The sequence below is a fragment of the Bos indicus x Bos taurus genome, chromosome 19, assembly GCF_003369695.1.
Source record: "Bos indicus x Bos taurus breed Angus x Brahman F1 hybrid chromosome 19, Bos_hybrid_MaternalHap_v2.0, whole genome shotgun sequence".
In the NCBI taxonomy this organism is placed as follows: Eukaryota; Metazoa; Chordata; class Mammalia; order Artiodactyla; family Bovidae; genus Bos; species Bos indicus x Bos taurus.
This window is the reverse complement of record NC_040094.1, coordinates 16553554-16579040: the sequence shown is the minus strand read 5'-3', so window position 1 is coordinate 16579040 and position 25487 is coordinate 16553554. Positions and strand designations below refer to the sequence as shown.

The 25487-nt window shown below is 54.9% G+C and overlaps 1 protein-coding gene across 1 annotated transcript in view; it reads left to right on the top strand.

The window, feature by feature from the left end:
* Positions 1-1542: 1542 nt before the first annotated feature.
* Positions 1543-25487, top strand: part of TMEM132E (transmembrane protein 132E) — a 61544-nt gene continuing 37599 nt past the window's right edge. The window contains exon 1 of the mRNA XM_027518293.1: positions 1543-3067. Within this exon, the coding sequence (XP_027374094.1) occupies positions 3001-3067 (67 nt within the window). The 5' untranslated portion in view covers positions 1543-3000. The remainder of the gene's footprint in view (positions 3068-25487) is intronic.

Here is a 25487-nt window from a genome sequence, read left to right as displayed (position 1 = left end):
GGATGGTTAATAAGCCCTTGGGTGACATTAATTGCCAGCAGGCATTAGGGGCCTAATGAGAATCGCCTGCCTTGACGACTCCAGCACCTTCCATCCCCAGGGCCTCCGAGGGCCAGGCCAGCTGGCCCCAGGCTGCACCTCAGAGCTCCACACAGATGTGGGGTTGGGGAGCCGCTCTCCACAGGCCCCAGTACCAAGCTGAGGAGCCACAGCCAGCAGGCCGGGAGGAGGAAGGCTTCTGAGACCCGTCCAAGCCCATTTTCCAAACAGGAGATGTCACTTTTCTAGATGAAAAGGAAACTCACTGTGTCGGAGATCTAGGACCAGTCAAGCAGATTGAGAGACAGAGAGGAAGCGCCCCAGGGGGCCTTGCTCTGACCTGCCTCTACCCACATTCTCAGTCAGGATGGGTGAAGAACTTTGGTGGGAGGGTGACCCTAAAGGTCCATACACCACCGCCCCCACCCCCAAAAGAGCTATGTCCATAGGACTGAAGACCCACTTCCTCCAAAGTAGAGTGGGATTGAGACCCAGCCCTTGGAGTGTTGGGGCTTGATACCCAACGAGGCTGTAAAATCATTTCTATTGATCTGATGCCTGGCTGACAGCTGACGGTTGACTTGTCTGGTCTGATCTGGGTTGCGCTCTAATGGAACGGGCCTGACGGTGGGAGAGAACGCCACCCCAGCCCCGCTCCCCACCCCCCATTAGCAGGTGCCTGGGTGAGTGTGCAGGAGGGCAGCTCCCCACCCCCACGCCACGTCCCTTTAAAGATTTGCAAAACAACTTGTGGGAAGGCACGTTTCCTCCTCTCCGCGCCCCCTCCATCCCCAGCAACGCAGAGGTTTTCCGGGGACCGGCGCCCCGGACCCCATCCCCAAACGAAGCTGGGCGCGGCGCCCAGGCTGATTGCTACCCGGAGCTCTGGAGAGACCCCACGCCCAGACTCTGGGGGTGTGGATAGGGTACCCTCGCCCCGCGCATCTGGCCGAGAGGCTGCAAAACGGCTCTGACGGCCAGCGAAGAGCGAGCATCCTTTGAAAAGGGACAGCGGGAGGCTGCGGTTGGCGTCTACCCGGGGCGAAACGCGACCGCCGCAGCCGGCCGGCGGGCCCCACTCGGGCCCCAGCGCTAGCCTACACTGGGGAGGAAAAAAATAAAACCGCGGAATCGCGAGGTCGGCCCTCGCCCAAGTCTCATTAAGGAACCGCGCGCGCCCCCAGGCTGGGAATGCGGAATGGACACGTGGACCGGGGAGGGGGAGTTCGAGCGGGGGTGGGGGGGTCTCCGTGGCGCGCGAGTCGTGGGCCGCGCGCTCCGAGGCCACGTGACCACGGGGAATCTGAGAGGGGAGGGCAGAGGAGCTAGCGCGCCCGGCTCGGCGCCCGCTGCCGCCGCCGGGGTGGGCGCTCGATCCCGGACGGGGGAGGAGGGCGGGCGAGCGCTAGTGTGTGTGTGTCTCTCGAGTCATTTACGGCGGAGCAGCCGGCGCGATCGCCGAGGAGGCGGCGGCGGCGGCGGCGGCGGCTGCTTCGTGCAACTGTGCCCCCCCCCCCACCTCCTCTTCCTTTTTGCTCCTTGATTTTTCTTCTCTCCCCCCACCCCCTTCCCCACATTCGTCCATGGGGAGCCGGCCCTCCTGCCGGCACCTCCTCTCCGCTTGGCCCGGTAGGCACCAGCTGCCGCCTCCCCGGCCGCGGGCTGCGCCGGCGCCCGGTGCCCCGGCCCCTGGCGTGGCGCCCGGGTCTCGCCGCCCGCAGCCCAGGCTGGCGCGGCGCTCCGCTCACCCAAACTGACTCCGCGAGAGGAAGAGAGAGCACAAGCGGATGCCCGGCTGCACCGAGACCTCGGGCGTCCGGGGGCAGGGCGGGGGCGGCGGGGAGAAGGAGGCGTCGGAGACTCTGAACCCCGGAAAAGTTCAAGGTTTGTGCAGGTTCCCCCGGGGAAGGCGAGGAGCGCGGCGGAGCAGCGCGCCCCTCGGCTGAGACAGCGAGACCCGGGAGGACAGGGAGGCGACCAGGGGTTGCCGCGAGCTGGCCGAACCCCTCTCCATCCCACTACGCTCGCGGCCAGGAGGCTGGAGTCGGCGCTCGGGGCAGGAAAGGCTGGGCTCGGGCGATGTAGCCCGCCTTCCCGCTCCGTAGCTTCTCCAAACCCCATCTTCATGGGGCAGCTCGTTCCGGCCGCCCCACCCTCGCCCCAGCCGCGGTGCCGCTGCCCGGGCAGGCGGCGCTGAGCCTGCCCGTGTGGAGCCCGGGCCCTGGTCGAGACTGGAGAGAGAGCCAAGCAAGGGAGCTCGGCGAAGGGACCAGCCGCTGGCCGCCCACCCCGGGGCCCTCAGTGCGGGCGTTGTCTAGGGTCGTGGCGACCCGCGCCGCCGGTCTCAGCACTGCACGGAAACTTTTCCTTCTCTAGATGGATTAAAGTTGCTTGGATTTTCCCTTTCATTTGCGAAAGAAATTATTCATTTGCGCCTAACCTGGGATTTTTATGCTGGAGCTGCTGCTGCTGTTGCAGGCTGTTGGGGAGGAAGAAAGCCGCGCTATCCATGTGGGGTTACTACCGAAGCCGAAGAAACTGGGGCTTGCTTTGGAAATCTGCACCCTCCAGCGAGTTCGGATTCGAGCTGGGCCGCGGGGCTGGGGAAACGGACACTGGGCTTTAGGCAAGGCTGCGAGACGCTAGTGGCCACCCGGCCCGGGGCCCGCACGTGCGACTCCCCCGCTACTAGCCGCACTGATCCTGCAGGGGGCACCAGACGGGGGGAGTTAGAGGCTCCTCCCGCCCCGAGCGGCGCCCCCACCAGTTCTGAGGGTGTAGCCGGCGGCGCCTGGGACGCCCCCTCCCCTCAAAGTACCCCCAATTGCACTCCCTGGCCCCCGGAGCCTCAGCAGAGACAGCCGGGCGCCCACGGCCACCTGAAGTTGGATGTGACCAAGCCCAGCCTAGGACCAAGTCGTCGTCGACCGCTGCCCCCTGCCGCCCCTTCCTCGGCCGGCCATGGCCCCAGGGATGCCGGGCCGCGGCGGCGCCGCCCTGCTCTGCCTCTCGGCGCTGCTCGCCCACGGTAAGTGTCGCGGCGCGGACTCGGGAGTGAAGATGCGGCGGGTACCGCTGGAGCCGGCAGACAGGAGCCCGGAGAAGACGAACCCCCACCCCCTGGACTCGCAGCCGCCGCTCCCAGCTTAGCATCTCGGGCTGCAGATCGAGTTACCTCTAGCCCCCGCAAACCCTTTGGCGGGAGCGGAGGCTGCGAGCCCCGCCCTGGGGGCCGAATCCGGCCCTGGAAAAGGACGGGAGGGTGCAGGGGTATCCCTTCAACCCTCTCCGGATTAGAAAGAAAGGTCCAAACCCGGGAGTCTTGGGGGCGTGTCCACCCACGGAAATCTAAAGGGACCCGAGGGATCCGGCGGATCGCGTCCGGGCCACCCCTCCGGTCGCTCCCAACCTGGCAACCGGCGGGGCCCCGGGGAGCTGCTCGGGTCCGCGGGGATTGTGTCTACCCCGCCACTGGCGCGCAGCCGGGTGCGGGGCCGCGCCGCCCACTGCCTCGCTCCCTGCGGCGGTGTTGGAGAAGGGGAGTGGACTGACAGGGGCCCGGGGAGCCGCGCGACTCGCCCGCCCGCCGTCCTGTGAGCTGCATCTAAATGGCCGGCTGAGCCCAGCCGGAGGGCGGGGGTCTGGGCCGCGGGTGCAGGCCGGGGCGGCGGGCGGAGGGAGCGGGCTCCGTGCTCTCTCTCTCGCTCGGGTTCTGCAATCTGTTGCGTCTGCTCCCCAGGCTCGCCTCGGGCTCCGCGGTAAAGGGGGTGGGAGAGGGAGGAGCCGGGGTTGGCGCGCTTTGGCAGTGGGACGGCAGGGATACGGATGGGGGCCCGAGGGTCGCGGAACAGCACCCACCCCCCCACCCCGGAGTGGGAACTCAGATCCGACGGAAGGAGGCTGCAGCGGGCCTTACGCAAGCTGGAGGCGCTCCAGGAGGTCAGGGGCGCTGACCAAGCAGGGAGGGAGAGAGCTGGAGGTGGGGAGGAAGAATGAAGAAAGAGATGCTCCGACCCCTCCCAACGGGAGACGAGCGGAGCTGGGACACCCTTAGCCAACCCGCAAGGGGGTGGGGGACCTGGTTGCCCCACGCCGAGGGGTGAGCCTGGCCAGCCTGGAGAGGGGCTAGGATAGAGGGGGCGGAGGGCTCTCCGCATGGGCGGAGGACCATCCATGTGCCGCGCTCAGCTTTTGCCCACGTCGACCCGGTTCCTAGGAACATGACCAAGCGGGCCGTGAGCGCGGCCAAGGTCTCTAACCAGCGGCCTCTCTTACCCTGAAAGAATAACAGGAACAGGCTCTGGGAATCTAGGGTCCTGAGGCTAAGAGTGGGTGGGGAACGGTCTGACTTCCCTCTACTAGTAGATTGATTCTCCCCGGCTTCAGGGGAAGGGGGTGGCTCAGGGTAGGGGGGCTGTTTTGCGTTCATTTCACCAAGAACAGCCAATCTCAGTGCTTTATCAGAAGAATGGGCTGGGGGAACGCAGCTGGGAACAAGAAATCTGGGGCTCTGCGTGCAAGACTGCGGGGGGGGGGCGCAGATGGGGAGGGGGGCCTCTGGATGTCTGAGCACTGGAACCGCAGGGGCTGTGCTTGTGGCCTGTTCCCAGGGCATTTGGGGGTGCAGTAGGAAGGAAACACAGCTCAAGGCTGGGTCTAGGCACGGTTCTGCCCCCACCCCCTGTGTCTTGCTACCAGAATTCCCTTCCAAAAGCCCAGTGAGGGTCCCACCTCCAGGCAGCTCAGACACTCTCAATAGTTCCCACGGTGCACCCTCCTCACCCCTGAGCCTCCTATTAAGGATCCTTTGGCCTCCCTCACCTGCTAGAATCTCACCTGCTTACTAAACCCCAGCTCCAGTAGGGCCTCCGTGTCCTGGCTTTGCTTCTCTTGGAGTAAATCTATCTACCTTGCCTTCTCCTTAGATATCGGTGTCTTCTCTGTGCTCAGTTAGTTCTGGAGTAGTGCAGGCAGGCGGTGGGCTTTTTCTGCTCTGTCCCCCACACCGCCAGGGCTTAGCACAGTGCCCAGGACACTCAGGGCCCTGGGTGGACAGGTGATTTGTTGTTGTCCAGTCGCTAAGTTATGTCCGACTCTTCGCAACCCCATGGACTGTAGCCTGCCAGGCTCCTCTGCCCTTGGGATTCTCCAGGCAAGAATACTGGAGTGGAAACATGCACACTAACATATGTAAAATAGATAGCCAGGGGAAACTTGCTGTGCGACTCAGGGAACTCAAACTGGGGCTCCGTGACAACCTAGAGGGGTGGGAGGGAGTGGGAGATGGGGCACGAGGCTCAAGAGGCAGGGGATATATGTATACCTGTGGCTGATCCATGTTGATGTATGGCAGAAACTATCACAATATTATAATTATCCTTCAATTAAAAATAGATTTTAAAAAAGAGAAAAATGTAACGTGGACACATTTTGCTGAAAAAAGAAAAGAATACTGCAGTGGGTTGCCACTTCCTTCTCCAGGGCATCTTCCCAACCCGAGGATCAAACCCTAGCATCCTGCCTTGGCAGGCGGGTTCTTTCCCACTGCCACAGGGAAACCCTAGACAGGTGGTCAGAAGGAAGCAATTTGAGGAGATGGAGCAGGGTCCCCCCCACGGAGCAGGCAGTTCCCCCTCCTGGTTTTCTGTCTCCCTTTCCAAGTTTCTTCCCTGAATCCCCATCCCATGCCTCAGTCTCCGCTTCCTTAGGGGAGGGTACCAGCAGATGCTCAAAGCTTGGGAACCACCCCCAGATGGATAAGGCCAAAGAAGTTCCTCCCCCCAAAATATCATCTCCCCTGGGCCTTCCTCCTTCAGGAATACCTAAAACCCGCCCACCGGAAGCATGCCTCTATCAGGAAAAGGATACATGGATTTAGTCTCATTTCAAGCTGGTTGGGTTCTGGGCTCTTCGAAGATGCTGGGGTGGAGGTGGGGGTGTAATTGCAGTTTTTCATGCCTGGCAGGCTCCTGAGGCCGCAGGGCTCTGACCACACAGCCAGACTGGGAGCCAAATAGCCTGGGTTTCTGACTCTGGCGCCATCGAGTGGGGTGACCTTGGGCTGCCTCCCTCATGTTCCCCATCTTTCCCAAGCAGTGTGGCCTCTGGCCCATCCCTCCCATCCTCACTGTCTGTCAAGACTCCGGGCCAATGGCGTCTGGGAACAGCGTCCTGCTACCTTTCAGGGCCCAGCTCAGCCCCGGGGGTGGCAGTCCCTACGCTGCTGTCACCGTCAAGGCTTCTGCCAGAAGGCGTCTGAGAAGGCCACTTCTCTGGGGAGGCCTTCTGCTCCATTTTTAGTTTGGATAGGAGTTTAGTGAGGCATGGTGGTGGTTTAACCTATTCAAGGACTGATTATGTCAGCTTCCCACTCAGTACCCCTCACTGGTTCCCCACTGCCTGTACAATCAAGGATATACCCTTTGCCTTCTTAACATACAAAGCCTTTTCTGTTCATGTCTCAATTTACATCGTCACTTCTCTGGTACTGTCCTCTCTTCATCCTCTGTGCCTCTTTTGAGATATCATTCTTCTCACCTTTCTGCCTTTCTGCTTTTGCACCCACCAGCCCCTCTCTATCTGGAATACCTTGCTTCCAGAAATCCTTACCTTGCCTTCAAAGCCCAACTGAAATGTCACCTCCTCCAGGGAGTTTGCCTAGATTACTCCTTGGCTTCTCATCAGCAGCATCAAACCCCCAACAGAAATAATTGGTCTCTTTCTGGTGCTGCTTTGGCCCCTCATGCTGCCTTCCCAGCACTCCTCAGGAACAGCAGTGTGTGTGTGTGTGTGAAGGGTATGTGTGGGCATATTTGTGGTAATATTTATATGTGTACCCCTCCTGATCCCCACATACTTGCATTTAGGGCAGGAGCCATGTCTTGTTTTTGCCCAACTCTCCAGTTCTTGACACATAGTAGGCACTCAGAAGAGATGAATGATGTGGGAAGACAACTCTATTGTGGGGTTCTCACAGTATGCAAAGGGAGCTCTGGGGTGTGGAGCATAAGAGGGCAGAGGGAAGAAACAGAGACACCAGGAAGAGAGCAAGGGGGTGGGGCAGGGCTGTACCACACCCCTTAAGTGGCATATACAGGATACACATGTCTGGGATGACATGTTATATAACACAGATGTGAAGGTAATGTCTCGTGATGCTCCGAGTATGTGATCCCAAGTGCCTCTGTCCTCACCTTTGTGGTCACCAGCCTGGCTTCTCTTCCAGGCTGTATCTGTGCTCTCGCCACCACACTGATCACCCAGGCTCTGGGCTCCTTTGGAGATGCAGGAAGGACATGGCAGGAGGACAGGGTCACTGCTGGTCTTGGGAGGCCCCCTCGCTGCTGGAAGTGAGAAATGATGCTCCCCTGCACCCCCCAACACACACACCCATCTTCCAGGCCACATGGAGCCCTACACAACACAGCCTTGTTAACATTTAAGACCAGTAGGTGGGGATGTGTTATAAACTTGGTGGCAGAAAATGAGCTTTATTGGAATCCATTCTGAAGATAGCTCAATGCTTGGCTGCGGGAGGTAAGGCCACTTTGGAGTACCAGGGCGGGACCTGGGTATCTCCTAGGTCCTCAGTGGGGGCCTGTCTGAAACCGATAGACCCCTCAAGCCTGAGATCAGCCGTAAGTACTTGTGATGCTGCAGACTGAGACCCAGAGAGGCACCAGGGCAGAGGGATGGAGTGGCCGGTGGAGGGGGTCTCTATTTGTTGCCCTGCCCACAATGATGTCCATTCACAACCCTGAAACTAAAAGAGATTGCAGAAGCTTCAATCCAGCCCTCGTGTAGAGGTGGAAATGGACACTCGGGCAAGGACCAGCCAAGGTCATCCTGCCAGTTCATTCTGGAAGCAGAACTAGTGCCGGAGTCCAGCTTTCGAGACTGGCAGTCTGCTCCTGGCCCCGTGGCAGAGGTTCCACCTCCTCTGTCATACCCTCTGTCTGCGGCTTCGGCTTCATGCAAAGATACACTTCTGGCCTCAAGCTAGCCTCAGGTCCCACACAGTCAAGATAATCAATCACCAGTAGTGTTAACAAACCTTGCCAAGTACTCCAGAGGGCACGTGAATGGGCTCAAAACCTAGTCGTCAACTCCTTTTCATGAGCTTGAAGTCCAGTTGGGGAGAGGAGAAAAAAGACTCTGATTCTGACATTCGAGGCAGTCTGGAATCAGAGTCCCCAGCATCCAACAGATAGGGCTTCAAATCCGGACTTGGTCCTCACCTGCTGTGTAGCCACAGGACAGTCATTCTCCCTCCAAGTCTTGTTTTTCTCCTCTGCCGAGTGAGAGCGGGTGATGCCCAGCCTGCCCCCCTTCCAGTTTACTGGCTGTACCACGGAGAAGCCTCTGGTCACCTCCCTGGTCTTCCCATTCTTGGAGACCAGCCACGGATGCTAAGGACTGGATACGATTCTTCCTCTCTGGCCCTTCCCCAGGTCTTTACTTCTTCTTTGCCAGTGCTCAGCACAGAATTTTAATAAGAGATTAATGAACCAGTTGTGGGTTTGTTGTGTTTTTGTTTTTTGGAAAATTTTTTTTTTCTATTTTCCTGCTCTGTCTTTTTAAATGAAAAGTGGGCCTCCTTATCATCAATTCACCTGGCGATGCCATACTCCAGCAGTCCCCAAGGATGGGGCAGTGTATCAGGGAGCACCAACGCTCTGTCAGCTACCGCATCCATCTCCGGAGGATCACAGGGCTGCCAGGGTGGGAAAGGATGCCCTAAGATAGGCGTGGCCTCGTGGGAGACAGGCCGAGTGTCCAGAAGTCATTATCTCCTTTCCTCTGCTGTGTTCACCCTTTTCTGATCCACCACCACCTCCCCAGCTCCGCCTTCCCACACCTCCACCCCAGGCCCTGCTGGCTGGCAGACAACCCAGCAGGATGAAGTGGAAAATGGAAGCAATTACCTGGATTATTCAATGCTTGTTACACAAATGAATGAATGTAAGAATGAATAATTCAGTGCAAAAAAAAAAAAGGTAATTGAAGAAAAAATTTTTTGTCCAAATTATCTAGATAATTATCTGCTTTTGCAAAGTTCTGCTTTTACTCAAACTTGAGTCCTTTCTGCTTCATTCTCGCCCACACTTTTTTTGGCCCATGAGGGTGGACAACTGGTTACTGTCTTCTCTTGTGTGATTTCCTGGTCCGTTCAAGCTGTAGGGCAGTGGGCAGGCTGTGTGCTTGCTGGAGGAATTTCTCAGTTTGTGTCTGTTTCCTGAGCCCACCATTTAGGATCCTTGGGGCTAGGAGAGTCACCTGGATAGAGGATGATGCTCAAAATGGTCCAGGTTCTCAGAGGCATCTCATCCAAGGATCCAGGTCTGAACATCATCAGACCCTATAGGACGGGCCCCTCACTCTGGGAGGGAACAGGCAGCCAGGGCACCCTTAAGCCTGACCCCCTTCCCAGGGACACCACCCTGGAGGTGGTCAGCCCTTAAACAGAATCAGCCAGAGTCACATTGAGTGACAGCCTCACTGCTATTCTGGGGGAAGAGGGGAAATGATTCCTGCCCACAGGGAGTGCCTCCTATGGCAAGGGAGACACTCTCATCTTCAGAGAGACCCCAGTCTGATGAGGGAGGCCCCAGTCTGACAAGAGAGGCCCCCATCTGATGGGAGGGGCACTGCCCCAGGCCTCAAGGGTGGCCTTTGTCCTCCTGCACATTGAGGGTCCGATGGTGAGAAACAAGATGACCTTGTTGGCCCAGCAGTTGTAGGACCCCACTTTTCAGGCCTCCCTTCTCCTTCCCCCCAGCCTCCAAGGCTGTTGAGGAGCCTGGCTCGGGGCCAGAAGCAAGTGTATTTTTGGCATCTTGGGACAGATGATGCTGCAGACTTGTCACGGCAGGAGAACGGTGTCGGTGGGAGCTGGCAGTGCAGTGCGCTCAAATGCACGCCCACACGGTCACGGCCACTCACCTGGATGCTTGAGGCTCCCAACAGTTCTTTGGAGTTTAGCTTCGCGATATTTGATTCTCCCAGCAGCCGCCAGGTAAAGGCAGCAACTATGATCCCATTTTACAGAGGGCAAAGCTGAGGCCCAACGGAGTCCTGGCCACACCAGCTCTTGCCGTCAGGTTTTCTGACCCTGAATATGGAGGTCTTCTTGCCCTACCCCTCTGTTTCATGCATATAGGGAATCAGCCCAGACAGGCACCGACAGCCACATGCCCACGTACCTGAGTGAGGCCCACCTATCCCACCCCACTCAGCTTGCCAGTCCTTTAAATGAGTCACATTCTTTTTTATGTCAGAGCCTCTGTACATCCTGTTCCCTCTGACCAGAACACTCTCCCACCCCATCTCCTACTCAGCCTCCAGGCCCGAGTGTATCCACACTTCCTCCCGGAAGCCCACCAGATTCTGAGTTGAACACAGACCCACCATCCCCTGCCACCCTTTCATTTTGCCTTTTTTGTAAACTGCACTGCCCGGCCTCCCTGCTGGCTGTAAACTTGGATGGACCTTGAAGGTATGGATCACTTGCCTGCTGCTGTATCCCCTGGGGCCTATCAAGATGTTAGGAATAAAGTAGGCATTTAATGGTTTGTCAGATGAGTCAATGGACATACAGTCACTCAAATACATGTGGCAGAGACCTCTTCCTTGTCTCTCAGCAAGTATTCAGCTAGTGGCTACTGTTCTAGTTACTTGGTCTTAATCCATGAATATAGCAATGTAGCAAAAAGTCCTATACTCCTGGAGCCTTATTCCTGTGCAGGTGGAAGGGAGGCAGATAGTAAGAAATAAATGTGAAAGTGCAAGTCGCTCAGTCGTGTCCAACTCCTTGTGACCCCATGGACTGTACAGTCCATGGCACTCTCCAGGCCAAGATACTGGAGTAGTGGGTAGCCTTTCCCTTCTCCAGGGGATCTTCCCAACCCAGGAGTTGAACCCAGGTCTCCCGCATTGCAGGCCGATTCTTTACCAGCTGAGCCACAAGGGAAACCCAAGTAATAAATACATATGATAAATAAATTATATGATGTATTAGAAGGCAACAAGAACCAAGGAAAATAAGAAAAAGGTAGGGCCTGGGAATTGGGGCTTCCAGTGTGTGTGAGTCTGTGGGAAGGGGTTGTGCAGTATTTATAAATGAATGGTTACTTGATTAAGTGTCATTAAGCAGACATGAATGAGTCAAGAGAACAAACTAAGCGAATGCATGAATATCACACTTGGACCAGTCCTAGGGCAGGGCTGAGTACCATTCCAGACAGCAAGGAGCCAGAGGGGCTGAGCACGGGGGAGGTATTGTGGGCTGGGGAGGGTGCAGGGAGGTTAGGGGAGTAGGGAGGCCCTTGGGAGAAAATGAACTGGTGAGTGAAATGGGGAGCCGTAGCAGGCTTTGGAGTGGGAGTGACCTGAGCTGCTGGGAGCTGCAAGCTTGCAGAGCTCCAGACCTGTGGGGTGGAGAACCCACCCCCGGCGCCACAGAGAGGGACCTTCCTCTGCTCTCTTTATAACCCATTGCCCCTCACCATCCTGGCTGTGACTGTCTTTCCTGCCATCCTGCGGCCATCCTGTCAGAGGCAGGACCACGGTGTGCAGGGGGCAGGCTGCTGCAGAGACCACCCAACGATTGGCAAGGCTGGCTTCCAGACACATCCGGCCAAATTGGCAACGGCCATAGGCCTATTCTGTGGGCTCAGGCCTCCTGTCTATAAAATGCGGCTGCAACCAAACCCAGTCTGTCCAGATCTCTGAGAAGTCCCAGGGGCAACTCCAGATCACCTGTTGCTTTGACCCCCTCTGCTTGTCCATAGCATGTCTGCCGGGGTTCGGTTGGTCACCTCCTCCTCCCACGTCCAGCCCCCTGCTGTCACGAGATTGCAGGAGCCCACGCCTCTTAGCCAACACGGTGAACTGCCCCCAGGCTGACCCACACTCTCCCCTGCCCTGCCTCCCCTGGGAACAGAGAGACATGTGGGGCCTTTGTCCAATAGGAAGGAACTCTTGGATAGGGAATAGGAAATTTTGCCATTTTCTCAGCTGCCAACACAGCAGAGAAATGATCTCAAATTTTCTGTGGCTATTCTCTGCGGGAGAAAAACTGCCAGCCACCAGGCCCTTCCATGAAGCCTGATGCTGGGCAAAGGGGGCTGGAACTGGAGGGGGTGGTCAGATGAGAAGCAGGGGTGGGGGCCAGGCTGGCTTGGCACAAAGGACTGGGCTCACCACTTCGCTGCAGCCTTCCTGTCTGGGAAGCCCTTCCCCACCCAGCCCCGCTGACCATGCACATGGGTCTGAGCAGCAATTGGACTATCTAGTTACCTTCACAGTCACTTACTACTAACAGAGCACCTGATATGTGTCATGGCCTGTGCTGGACACCCTTGGAGCCAGCAGTTGGCTGTCCAGTTTCTCCTGAAGCTCAAAATTCTCTTTTTCCACCCCCACCCTCTCCCTGTACTGAGCTCTAACACCAAACTGCCTGGCTTTGTCCATCCCCTTGTGATTTCTGGGCCAGTTGCTTAACCACTATGCCTGTTTCCTCATCTGAAAATGATTATAAAAACATCCAGCTTAGAGGGCTGTTGTGATGACTGAGTCATTATTCCAAGTCAAATATTTAGAATAGCGCCTGGCACAGAGTGTCCGAAAATGATAGTTCTCAGTATTATTGTTACTGATATTATCAGCGCCTGCCAGACACCGTGTTAAAAATGTGAAAATGAAGACAATACAAGTCCTGTCCCACGAGGAACTTCTAAGGTGGTGTCCCGAGGAGATGAGCCGCTTCTGCACAGACTGGGATGAAATTCTGCCTCGGATGTGCTGGAAGGGATACAGAGTCCGTGAAGGGAGAAATCGTGAATCTGCTGGAGAAATCGGAGGAGGCTTCGGGGAGGAGATGCCACTGCAGATGGCTTTAACAAGTTCAGGAATCCTGCCTCTCAAGACTAATCGATCAGCATCCATTGTGTGTTCAAGACCCTGAGGGAGACAGAAACACAGGACAAAAGTGGTCCCCGGCTTACCAGCTCTGAGCCCAGCATGGAAAGAGCCACAGCTGCCTGTGAGGGAATAGCAGGCCAGGGGGCTAAGTGTAGGGTAACCTGGATGATCTCTTAAGATTTCTCAGAACTTTGACCCTGTGTTCCATGGAGCACGAGGGAGCTGTGGAGCACTGTGGAGCGAGGGAGTGGCTTGATCAAAGCAGAAATCAAACAACAGTGACTTGACTGGGGGCAGTTTGCAGATGGTAGCAATGCTAAGAAAGGTATTCGAGGAGCCGATCTCGGGGGCTGAGAGTAAGGGCTCTTGGGATGGGGGATGACCACTGGAAGTCATCAGAGGTGCCACCGCATGGCAGAAGGCCCACTCTGAGAAGCAGGGAGGTGGATCTGAGAGCTGGCTCTACCTCTTAGCTTTGACCTCTCTTTTCTACTCCTTGGTTTCTGCCTCTGTAAGACCAGATGGCGGGCTTCCCAGGTACTGTGAGTGGTAAAGAATCCACCTGCCAATGCAGGAAAAGTAAGAGATACTGATCTCTGGATTGGGACAATCCCCTGGAGAAGGAAACGGCAACCCACTCCAGTATCCTTGCCTGGAGAATCCCACGGACAGAAGAGCCTGGTAGGCTACAATCCATGGGATCACAAAGAGTCAGACACAACTGAAGTGACTTAGCACAACATTAGATGGCAAATGGGGAGTCCATAGCATGTGGCTTAGTAGTTGGAGCTTTTTTGTTTATTATTATTATTTTAGCAGCTGAAGTCCAGAGAGCAGAAGGGCTTCCCTTCCTAGGAAAGCAGTCTCAAGCCTCGCCCCGCCTTCTCGGGACCTCTGCCTCCCTGAGTGGAGGAGGCCTTCCTGGGAACGCAGCTAGCCCCAGCCCATGCAATGCCAAGGTGGTACCTGGCCATCAAGGCTATGGCATCTCAATATTTGCATCTCCTCCACAGCAGCCCCAAGCTGGGCGTAAAAGCTGCCTGTATACCATCACAGCAGGCAGCCGGTGCCATTGCCAGAAATAAGATCTAGGGGTGTAAGAAGTTTCTGACAGAGCCCAGGGGCCCCTGAACTTCTTCCTCTGGTGCCTCCTGCAGCCTGAAAGCTTGTGGAGACCCCGATCCCAGAGCTGACTCCTCCTGCTTTTCAGTCTCGGATTCCTCATCTGCAAACGGGAAGAAAAGCAAAAGCATCCTGTATGGTTGTTGGGGCCTGGAAGCAGAGACGTCACCTTGCCGACAAAGCTCCGTATAGTCAAAGCTATGGTTTTCCAGTAGTCATGTACAGATGTGAGTGTAGGAACATAAAGAAAGCTGAGCACCAAAGAATTGATGCGTTCAAATTGTGGTGCTAGAGCAGATTCTTGAGAGTCCCTTGGACTGCAAGGAGAGCCAACCAGTCAATCTTAAAGGAAATCAACTCTGAATATTCATTAGAAGGATTAATGCTGAACCTGAAGCTCCAGTACTTTGGACAGCTGATGCGAAGAGCCAGCTCATTGGAAAAGACCCTGATGCTGGGGAAGATTGAAGGCGAAAGGAGAAGCGAGTGACCAAGGCTGAGACAGTTAGATAGCAACACTGACTCAATGGACATGGATTTGAGAGAATTCTGGGAGACAGTGAAGGACAGAGAAGCCTGGCAAGCTGCAGTCCATGGGGTTGCAAAGAGTTGGACACAACTTGATTATTCAATAACAATGGAAAATAGTCAGAACTCAGTCTCTATAACCATTTATAATTCATCATGAACCCTTCAGTTAAGTTCAGTTCAGTCACTCAGTTGTGTCCAACTCTCTGCGACCCCATGAATCGCAGCACGCCAGGCCTCCCTGTCCATCACCAACTCCTGGAGTTCACTCAAACTCACATGCATCAAGTCGGTGATGCCATCCAGCCATCTCATCCTCTGTCGTCCTCTTTTTCTCTTGCCCCCAGTCCCTCCCAGCATCAGAGTCTTTTCCAATGAGTCAACTCTTAGCATGAGGTGGCCAAAGTACTGGAGTTTCAGCTTTAGCATCATTCCTTCCAAAGAAATCCCAGGGCTGATCTCCTTTAGAATGGACTGGTTGGATCTCCTTGCAGTCCAAGGGACTCTTGAGGGTCTTCTCCAGCACCACAGTTCAAAAGCATCAATTCTTTGGCGCTCAGCTTTCTTCACAGTCCAACTTTCACATCCGTACATGACCACTGGAAAAACCATAGCCTTGACTAGACGGACCTTTGTTGGCAAAGTAATGTCTCTGCTTTTCAATATGCTATCTAGGCTGGTCATAACTTTTCTTCCAAGGAGTAAGTGTCTTTTAATTTCATGGCTGCAGTCATTATCTGCAGTGATTTTGGAGCCCAAAAAAAAAAAGTCTGACACTGTTTCCACTGTTTCCCCATCTGTTTCCCATGAAGTGATGGGACCAGATGCCATGATCTTCGTTTTCTGAATGTTGAGCTTTAAGCCAACTTTTTCACTTTCCTCTTTCTCTTTCATCAAGAGGCTTTTTAGTTCCTCTACTCTTCCTGCCATAAGGGTGGTGTCATCTGCATATCTGAGGTTATTGATATTTCTCCCAGCAATCTTGATTCCAGCTTGTGTTTCTTCCAGCCCAGCGTTTCTCATGATGTACTCTGCATAGAAGTTAAATAAGTAGGGTGACAATATACAGCCTTGATGTACTCCTTTTCCTGTTTGGAACCCTTAGGAGTCCTCAAATGTCCCAATCCACCCAGCGGGCCCTCGTCTCCCCAGCGCCCTGCCAGGTTCTCCCTTTCCTCGGGTGTTCTCTCAGCCAGTTACTTACCTTTGGACAAATCCTTTCCTCCTTTCACAGTTCAGCTTCCCTACCCATGAGACCAGGGTTGCCATGCTGGGCCGGTGCTGTTCAACAGAAATGTACCATGAGCCTCATATATAATTTCAGTTTTTCTAGTTATCACATAAAAAAGTAAAAAGAAACAGGTGAAATGAATTTTAACAGTATATTCCAACCAAAATATTCAAAAGGCGATCATTTCAATATGCAAAGATTTTTACATTCATTTTTTTTTTCCCTTTGTGTTACATCTTTGAAATGCCCCATGCCTTTTACACTATCAGCAGCTCATCGCAATTCCAAACTGGCCCTGTTTCAGCTGCTCAGTAGCCACACATGGCAAGTGGCCGCCATCCTGGAAGGTGCAGGCCTGGGTGATCCCCAAGGGCCCTACCACCTTCTCTCCCTTGAGAAGTAATTTCTGGGGCGAGGATTCAGTGCTCTGGGGACCTGTGAGCCCTGGGGACTCTCTGCGGTCCTTCTCAGAGATTCCCTGTCCAGCCTGGAGCTCACTCAGCTCCTCCCCAGCCCTGGCATGGTGCCTGCTGGCCTTGGGGGCTCCGATTCAGGCAGGCAGCAGCTCTCAGCTCCTTCCCCTTCTACTGGGAGACTCTGTAGACCTGTATAGGTCTGATCAAGTCACCTCCTGCTCAGAACCCTTGAGCTCACTGAGAGTGAGAGCTTGAGTCTTTCGGGGCGGACAAGGCCACTTGATTGTCCCTTTTCCCAACAATGCCTCTCTGACCGTATCTTCCTCTCCCCCACTCAGCTCCAGCTGCACTGTCCCTTCTGCAGTCCATACCCATGCCAGGCACCAAGCCTCAGGTCCTTGCTACCCCTCCGCCTGACCTTTTGCCCCACAGAAGCATGACTCACCACCCCCTCCCTCTTTCACGTGTGTGCTCGAGTGCATCTTACCAGAATGGCTCTCCCCGGCCACCCTCTACTTAAAACAGCCCTGCCCACCCCTTCCTCTGCCCTGACCCTGCTCTATCTTCCTCCTTCTGACAAACTATACAGTTATGTCTCTGTTTGTTCATAACTGACACCCACTCCCCTTGGAATGGAAGCCCCCAAGAACAGGGCAACATCTGTTCACAGCTGTACTCCCAACACCTGGACTGGTGCCTCACCCAGAGGAGATACTCAGCATCTATTGTGTGGAATGAATGAACAGAAAGGTTGCTCCTTCCCCTCCTCTCAGTGTTTCTTCCCAGGGCACCACCAGGAAGAAACATCTGGGTACCGAGTGGATGACAGGGACCAGAGGGGTGATGTTTATTTCTTCCCGCCTTCTTGTGCTCAGTCACTCAGTCATGTCCAACGCTTTGGGATCCCACGGACTGAAGCCCGCCAGGCTCCTCTCTATCCATGAAATTTTCCAGGCAAGAATACTGGAGTGGGTTGCCATTCCCTACTACAGGATATCTTCCGGACCCAGGGATCAAACCCACATCTCTTGTGTCTCCTGCATTGCAGACAAATTCTTTATCACTAGCGCCACCTGGGAAGCCCCCCAACCTGCCTGCCTTCATTCAAACATTCAGCTGCCATGTCCTGGCTTTGAGGTCTTGGGAAAATGACTTCACAATGCCGTGGCTTAGTTTCCACACCTATAAAGTGGGATAATAAGAGTTCCTTCCTCATAGGGTTGTAGTAATGAACAAATAATTAATTCATGGAGTGTGCTTGGAGCGGAGCCTGGCTTGTAGTACATGCTCAATAAAAAGTAGGTACAGGTTGCTTCAGTGTGGGTTTTTGAATATCTGCTCCAGGCCAAACACTGTGACAAATACCAGTCATGTGGCAGGAAGATATGGTTACCGGCTGATGTGGGTAGAGGATGCACATAACTTCAGTGCGGGGGGGCAGAGGTGAAGGCAACCAGAGACTGGCTAACCTGGACTTCAGAGAATGCAACCAGTGCCAAAATCTCTGTGATCTGGTGTGATGAGTTCCAGCAGCCACATGGGGTGACCTTTGCCCACCTGCTACAGCAGTGAAAAGTCCGCAGCATGGCAGCCAGGAACCCCTACTCTGCCACCAACCCGGAGGGAGTTACTTCTGTTCCCTAAGCCTCAGGTTTCTTATCTGTAAAGTGGGAGAATAGCAAATACCACCTGCATCTCAGATCATGGGGATTCAGTGAGCCGATGTGTGTAGAGTGCCCAGCACTGCCTAGAGGCTGGATAGACAGGAGTTGCTATCAGTCCCCTCCCTGCTGAAGTACTGGCCAAAGGGAAGAGAGCGTGTGAAACTCCGTGGGCAGTGCCTGAGTGCAGCTGGCCCTTCATCAGCGCCTGTTGTATGCACTGGAAGCTGGTTTGCACCCTGAAATCCTCTCTAGACTGTGGCACAGAGGGGCCGCTCAGTGAGGGGGAGATACTAAAAGTCAGGGGAGATAGATGGGCGCTCCCGGCATCTCTTGTCCTGGAAACACTCCTATTTGGAAGGTGGGGAGACTAAGGTCCAGAGAGGGGACCGATCTTAGCCCAGCACACACAGCAGTCAGGAGTGGCAGAGCCAGACCTGAGGCCCAGGTCTCTTTTCCCAGGCCAGTGGGCTTGCTGTTGTGTCTTCAGAGGTTTTACATGAGGGTGTTTGAGGTTGAGGGGGAGTCAGCACGGCCAGCCACAGTTAGAGGAAACTGATTGGTCACAGATCAGAGCGCCCCACCACTCCCCCTACCTTCAGCTTCCCCAGGAGCATTTCCAAGGGATGAGCCAGCCGGCATGCTGTTTACATGGCGTAACCAGATTCCGTCTCCAATGATCACGTCACAAACAGCCTGAATATAAACTGCGGGGAAGACTTTGATAAATGTATGGCCGGTTTTCTCATTTTCCCTCTGTTTCCCTCCCTAGGATCCCCACTCGTCTTCCACATCACGTGCGTGTGGACACACACACGTACCCACACCCCTGAATTCCCCAGGCATCCCCATCAGGCCTCTGATCCCGGCTCGGGAAAGGCCAATTTTGTCCTAGTCTAGCCCTAGAAGTGTGAGTTCTCCATCTTGGGAGTGGGCTCAAGGAGCGGGTATTTGAAAGTCAGGTCCTCAACTCTGAAGTTTCCCCCTGTTTTCCACCATGACCAAGGCTCCTGGAGCCACTGGCAGTTGAAAAAATGGCTACACTTTACGACCTTATCACAGGTAAGCCTCACCTGTGAGGTTGACATGCCAGTCATGTGGATGGATGAGGAAACTGAGGCTTCGAGAGGTGAAGTGATGGGCTCGGGTCTCAGAAGAGAGGAGGTGGAGAGACTGTGACTCCCACTCCCCCAGGGCCCTAATCTCCTGAGTCTGCAGCTCTAGGTCCCAGGGCCCCTCCTCTGGGCCCCAATATCCTAGAAGTGACACACCCATTCAGCTTGGTCCCCGTGTGGTTCGTTCACACCTGCGGGTGTCCTGATTACAGAAGAGGAAGCTGAGGCAGAGCGGCTGGCTCACCCACCCATGACCCTCCTTCCCACCTCCTCCTGCATTTCAGCCATTTCTGCTCAGGGCACCCTCCCCACCCATCCCTTTTTCTCAGTCCCTGGCTGCTGCCTGGGGCGGGGGCAGGGGGGTGCTCCCAGCCAAATTTATCAGACCGGAGTCCTCCCCTCCTTCCCACACCTTTAAGAATCCAGACTCTCCTTCCTTCTCCATATCCCTGCAAAGCCCATCTGCATAAAGCCATCCCCAGGCCCTGCCTTTAAAAGTCTTCATCTTTTCTCTTCTCCCTAAACGGCCCCTAAATGATTTCTGTAAATTGCTCTAAGTAGCTCAAAAAAAAAAAAAAGAAATAATAATAACTCAGCCACTGGCTGCCTGACCGGAATGTTGATGGCTCCCCTCCTGCCTGGCCGCAGCTCCCAGCACCTTGCTGCCAGGCACCCAGATGCATGCTCCTCCGCTCCAAACCCAGGAAGGGGTGCATGGCCTCTGAGCCCCAGCCTCGCCTCCTCCCTCAGGCAGGAGGCTGCCCACGTGTGTCTCTCATTAGACGGGGAGCTCCCCCCAGGCAGCAGCATCTTTCTCTTCCTTTCCCTCACCCCCACCAGACTGCAGACTCTCCCAGGAGACAGCTGGGTTCCATCATCACTCTGGGGCACCTCCAGAGAATGCTGTGCCTCTCTCATCAGACTAGGGGCTTCCCCAGGAGAGACTGTGCGTGCCAGGGGATTCTCTCTGGACAGGGCTGCGGGGGGCATTCAGCAGCTCCTCTGAGTCTAACTTTCCTGGTTCTGCAACCTGCTCCCTAACAGGGCCTCATTTCTTTCATTCTGGATTAGAAATCTAGGTCTTGCTTCCTAGACTGAGATCTGCTTTGTTTATTCCTTCCTTCCTTCCTTCATTCTACAAAGCTTTCTTTAATACTTGCTGTGTTCCAAATGCTGATCAGACATATGTCCTTCTGTAGATGTGGCCCCTTTGAGGTGCTCCTGTGACCAAAGCCCCCAGACATGACCTGGTTCTCCATGGAGTAGGGCATCCAGCCAAAGGGCCCCGTGGACATGAGTCCAGCCTCAGCCCCTGGTCACCACCCATGACCTCCTGGCCTCTTTCCAGGGTGGACCAGAGAGGGGTCCCTCTTGGAGGGCAGAGGGCAGAGGGCAGAGGCCAGAGGTGGGAGGTAGGTGCTTCCTACAAGACCCCAGCCTGGCTCACCCTTCCATCCGATCCCCATCTCACTTCCTGCCCCTGGAGTGCCACCATCTCCTGGCCACTAGAGAGTGAGATCAGGGCCAGCAGGCCTTGATCCAAGCAGCCTAACCTCTAAAATGGTGGTGGTGTGTGGACATGAGCAAGTCCTTTCCACTTTCTGGGTCTGTTTCCTTTTCTGAGATGTGATAGGATGGCACTCAATCATTGATTTTCTTTTTTTTTTAACCAGAAAAATGCATAGTACATACAACATATAATACATTATACTATACAACATATTGGGCTTCCCAGGTGGCTCAGCAGTAAAGAATCCACCTGCAACGCAGGAGACTCAGGTTCGATCCCTGGATCGGGAAGATCCCCTGGAGGAGGGCATAGCAACCCACTTCAGTATTCTTGCCTGGAAAATCCCATGGACAGAGAAGCCTGGAGGGCTGCAGTCCACAGGATCACAAAGGGTCGTTGGACACGACTGAAGCGACTTAGCACAGCATGCACCTATTATGTAGAGTACAGGTGGTATATAATGTAGATCAGAGCAGAGCCGCTGGTTGGATGGAGAGCAGCAGTGTCTCCCTGTTATCTGTCCCACGCTGTCACCCGGTGGCAGCCCTGGAGACCCGCGGTGAGCCTATCTGTAACCTGTCCCTGGGGCCCTGATGCTCTGCCATTGAAGAAATCTGGATGGTGCTGCTTGATGGGGGGAGGTCCCTTCACTTTGGCCGCCGATTCTTTAGGACCCTACTCAGTTTGAGGGGCAGGGAGCCTGTAAGAAGAATCCGCTCTTGCCTGGGCACCCAGCACCCACTAGGACCATTGAATGAGTCCAGCAACCAGTTAGAAATGCAGGCGTGAGAGTCGCTCAGCAAGGGGCAGGGGGCCCCAGCCCAGGACAGCCCTGCCCACCCCAAAAGAAGGCAGGACTGTTCCAGATTCACGAAGCCCCATTGTCATCCTCCCTGCACTCTCTTTGATGTGCAGAAGGAGGAAGGTGGGGGAACAGACACAGCCCTCCACTCCCTCTCTGATTTAATTGGAACCCAATTAAGTGAGTAATTGTTACAAATGTGAAATCACCTTCCAGCCACCTGAGGATGGAAGCCCATGCTCAGCGTGAGCCTGTGGGACCCAGGCTGGGACCCGGCCCTGGCCCAGCAATTGAGGGTTTCCACGGGGTGACCTACAGAACTCCTGACCACCCCACCCTGTGGAAGAGCTTCAGAGCAATCCAGTCCAGCCCCTGCTGCTGGAGCACAGCCTTGGGCCCCCAGCCTCTGGTAACCACACTGAAACACACGGCATTGACCGAAGTGTGGACCTGCCATCCCAGGTCCCAGCAGATGGAAATAGTGTCATCGTGGAGGCACGGACCTGAGTCCCAAGGAGAAACAGAGAGGTGGAGGGGAGTAGGGAGAGAGGGCAGGGATGAGTTTTGGTCATCTGTGGATGCAGGGGTAGGGAAGGGAAAGCTTCTGTGAAAAATAGAACAACCCAAGCAGTGATTCTCAGGGTTGCCTACACAGTCAGGTGTTGCTTTTTACTGGAGTATAGTTGCTTTGGGCTTACTCTGGTGGCTCAGAGGGCAAAGAATCCTCCTGCAATGCAGGAGACCGGATTTGATCCCTGGGTCAGGAAGACCTCCTGGAGAAGGGAATGGCAACCCACTCCAATATTCTTGCTTGGAGAATTCCATGGACGGAGGAGCCAAGGAGCCTGGCGGGCTACAGTCAAAAAGCGTCGCAAAGAGTCAGACACAACTAAGCAACTAACACTTTCACTTTTTCATAGTTGCTTTATAAAGTTGTGTTAGTTTCCGCTGTACAACAAAGTGAATCAGCTACGTGTATACACATTCCCCTCCCTCTGGGCCTCCCTCACACACCCCCGTCCCCACTCTGTGTCATCACAGAGCACTGAGCTGAGCTCCCTGTGCTCCACAGTGGCTTCCCACTAGCTATCCATTTTACACACGGTAGCGTATATATGTCAAGCCTAATCTCCCAGTTTATCCCCCACTCTCCTTCCCCCAACGTGTCCACACTCTGGTCCTGCCCTGGAACTAGGTTCCTCCGTATACTGCTGTTCTAGATTCCACACACATGTGTCAATATACAATATTTGGTTTTCTCTTTCTAATAAATGCATGTGCCTTGGATCCCAGCCCCAGAGATTCTGGATTCACTAGTCTGGGGTGCAGTCTGGTCTCCCAGGTGATTCTAAAGGGAAGCCATGATTGAGGCTCACTACTAGAGCTGAACAAGTGTAGGGGCAGAGGGTATACGGACTTCCCTTCCACTTGGTTTTGCTGTGAACTTAAAACTGGTCTAAAAACTAAAGCCTAGGGACTTCCCAGGTGGTCCAGTGGCTAAGACTCTGCACTCCCAATGCAGGGGGCCCGGGTTTGTTCCCTAGTCAGGGAACTAGATCCCACATGTCTCAACTAAAGATCCCATGCCGCAACGAAGATCAAAGAACCTGAGTGCCAAAACTAAGACCCAGCATAGCCTAATTAATTAATTTTAAAAAAATCCTAAAGTCTGTTTCAAAAAAAAGCTCTGTATTAGCAAGTTATTCAGGGTTTTTTTTCTCCCTAAATATGAGACTTTGAGAACTGTTCCAAAGGACATGAACTTGGGCAAACTCCGGGAGCTGGTAAAGAACAGGGAAGCCTGGCATGCTGCAGTTCATGGGGTCGCAAATTGCCAGGCATGACTTGGTGACTGAACAACAGCAACAACGAGAGCAAGACTCTCTAAATGTGGTAGAGGGGTGGAAATAGTAGGAGTCCCCTCTCAGGACCCACCAGAAATTCTGGATTAATTTGGCTGGGGAGGAGCTTGGGAACCTGCATTTCATAAAGCTCCCTGAAACTGGGATGATCCTAGAGGGGCCATCCCAGTGCTGGGGGTTCCATTGGGGAGGGGAGACTAGGAAGCCCCAGAGGAGAGGGGCCCTGGGAAGGAGGAGGCATGTGGAAAAGGTGTTGATGATTGGACTTGTCCTATTTTTAAATGATTTGCAGGGAAGCTTCTTTCTCTCTCCTTCTCTTTCTCTCCCTCACTTAGTCCTCTGTCCCAACGTAGAACCACTGTTCAGTCTCATGATAACCCATAGTAGATGCTCCATAAATATTTATGGGATGGATGATAAGTAACAGCTTTTTGGTGGGCTGCCCTGGGAGGTAGCTGCTATTGATAATATTATCTCTATAGAGAAAAGGGTGGAATTGTGTTTCCAAGTTCTAACAGCCAATTTTCAAGTGGCCCATGGACAAGTTGGAGAGAGGGGGAGAAAGAGAATGTTCTGGCCTCATTGAGCCAAGCATGGACTCCACCCTTGGGGGTCTGTGCTTTGTAATACCGGCACCCAGATGGAACCCAACAGTGTTTATGGAGATGAAGAGAGGAATATGGTCGGAGGGAGGTGGGCCTGAATGATGGCTGGGGAGAGAAGCATGAGGGAAGAGCCAGGGAAGGGTTGGTCCTTAAGGGAAGGCAGACCTGTGGAAGGGAGGGGCAGGGGCTAGAGTAGGGGCCCAGGAAGGATCTGTGGAGTGCACAGAGTGTCGGGGTACTTGCCACACAGCCTCTGTCAGCGATGCAAGGACAGTCCTGGCAGATCAGAGATTCCCAGCAAGAGAAAGACAGGTGCAGCTGGAGAGGGGCGGCTATGAGCTGGAGGCCCTGAGGTCTCAAGACCAGTGACCCGGTCACAGGACCAGCTGAGCCCAGGCCCAGTTCCCAGTGGGTGCTGCGGGAAGGGAAGGGAAGGGAGGAGGGACAGTCCCCACCAAGCAGCAGGTAGACACCAGGAGAGGGTTGGGGGAGGGGGGAAGAGTGTCCTGCCAGCCTTGTCTTGGTGTGGGACTTCGGCAGTAACAGCCAAAAGTGATTCTGGTGACAGTGTCACCAGAGGCCAAGGAGGGCTCCAGCTAGAAACCTTCTAAGGGTTTGCAGGAGACTCCGGTTTGATCATCGCCCCAGCATCACCCCAGCCGTCATGGTGGAAAGTGGAAAGAGAGAAGCAAAGCCGGTCAAGAGGCCTGGGCCACCTGCCTGTCAGTGAGCCTCCGTAGGGAGCATGCATTGGGCAGCATCTCAGAGAAGGCGTGCTGGTCAGCCAGCCCCAGTGGAGCCCTGTTGCTCCAAGGGGTGGCCGTGGAGCTCAGAATGAGGGGCTTCGGAAGAAGCCCCAGCTCCCGGGGCTGCCCCGTCTCAGATCAGGCTGTCTCTCCTGAAGCCAGGCTCCGCACTGCAGGGCGCGCCGACCCCTGGCCACTAAGGCTGTCTTTGTCCTCAAAGTCGCAGCCCTACTTCCTGCTGACAGAGGACACTCCAGAGAGGCGGCTTTCATTAGGGGAGATGACCCTAATGGCCTTGGGGGAGGGGGCCGGCCCTGACCACACAGGGTGACAGTGATTAAATGTACCGGCAGCTGGGCCATCGGGGGCGTCCCTGCTGCTAATTTGGGTCAATTAAGCCAATTTGTCTTTGTCGACTTGAAGTCCCTCCTCTGTAATGGCTCTGTCCCCTCTGGGGCCTCCGAGGAGGAAAGGAGGGAACGAGGGGGCAGTGCCCTGGCTACAGGGCTGCCTCTCTCCCCCTTCCTGTCCCAAAGCCCTAGGTTCAGGGACATTTCTGAACCTGTGACCCCTCCCATGACACTGCCCAGGAGACTCCACAGCTCTCCTCCCTGCAACCGCCCTATAAGGCAGGTCAGGCAGGGTTAATCCTCCTCAGGCAGATGAGCAATTGAGGGTCCTCCGGGGAGGAAGTGTCTCTAGGTTAGGGGACGAGAAAGGATCTGAACCCAGCACTCTGTGCCCTGGGCCAGTCCTCCTCTCCCTGCGTCATTTGGGCCCCGTGATCACCTCCAGGTGCTCTGTCTGTGGGCCCCCAGAGGGGTTCCCAGGAACGCAGTTTGGGAACCACTGGCTGGGAAGTGAAGTGTTCCCTCTCTATGTCCATTCCCAACAGGTGTGAGCAGGGGGGACACGTGTCACCTCGGGAG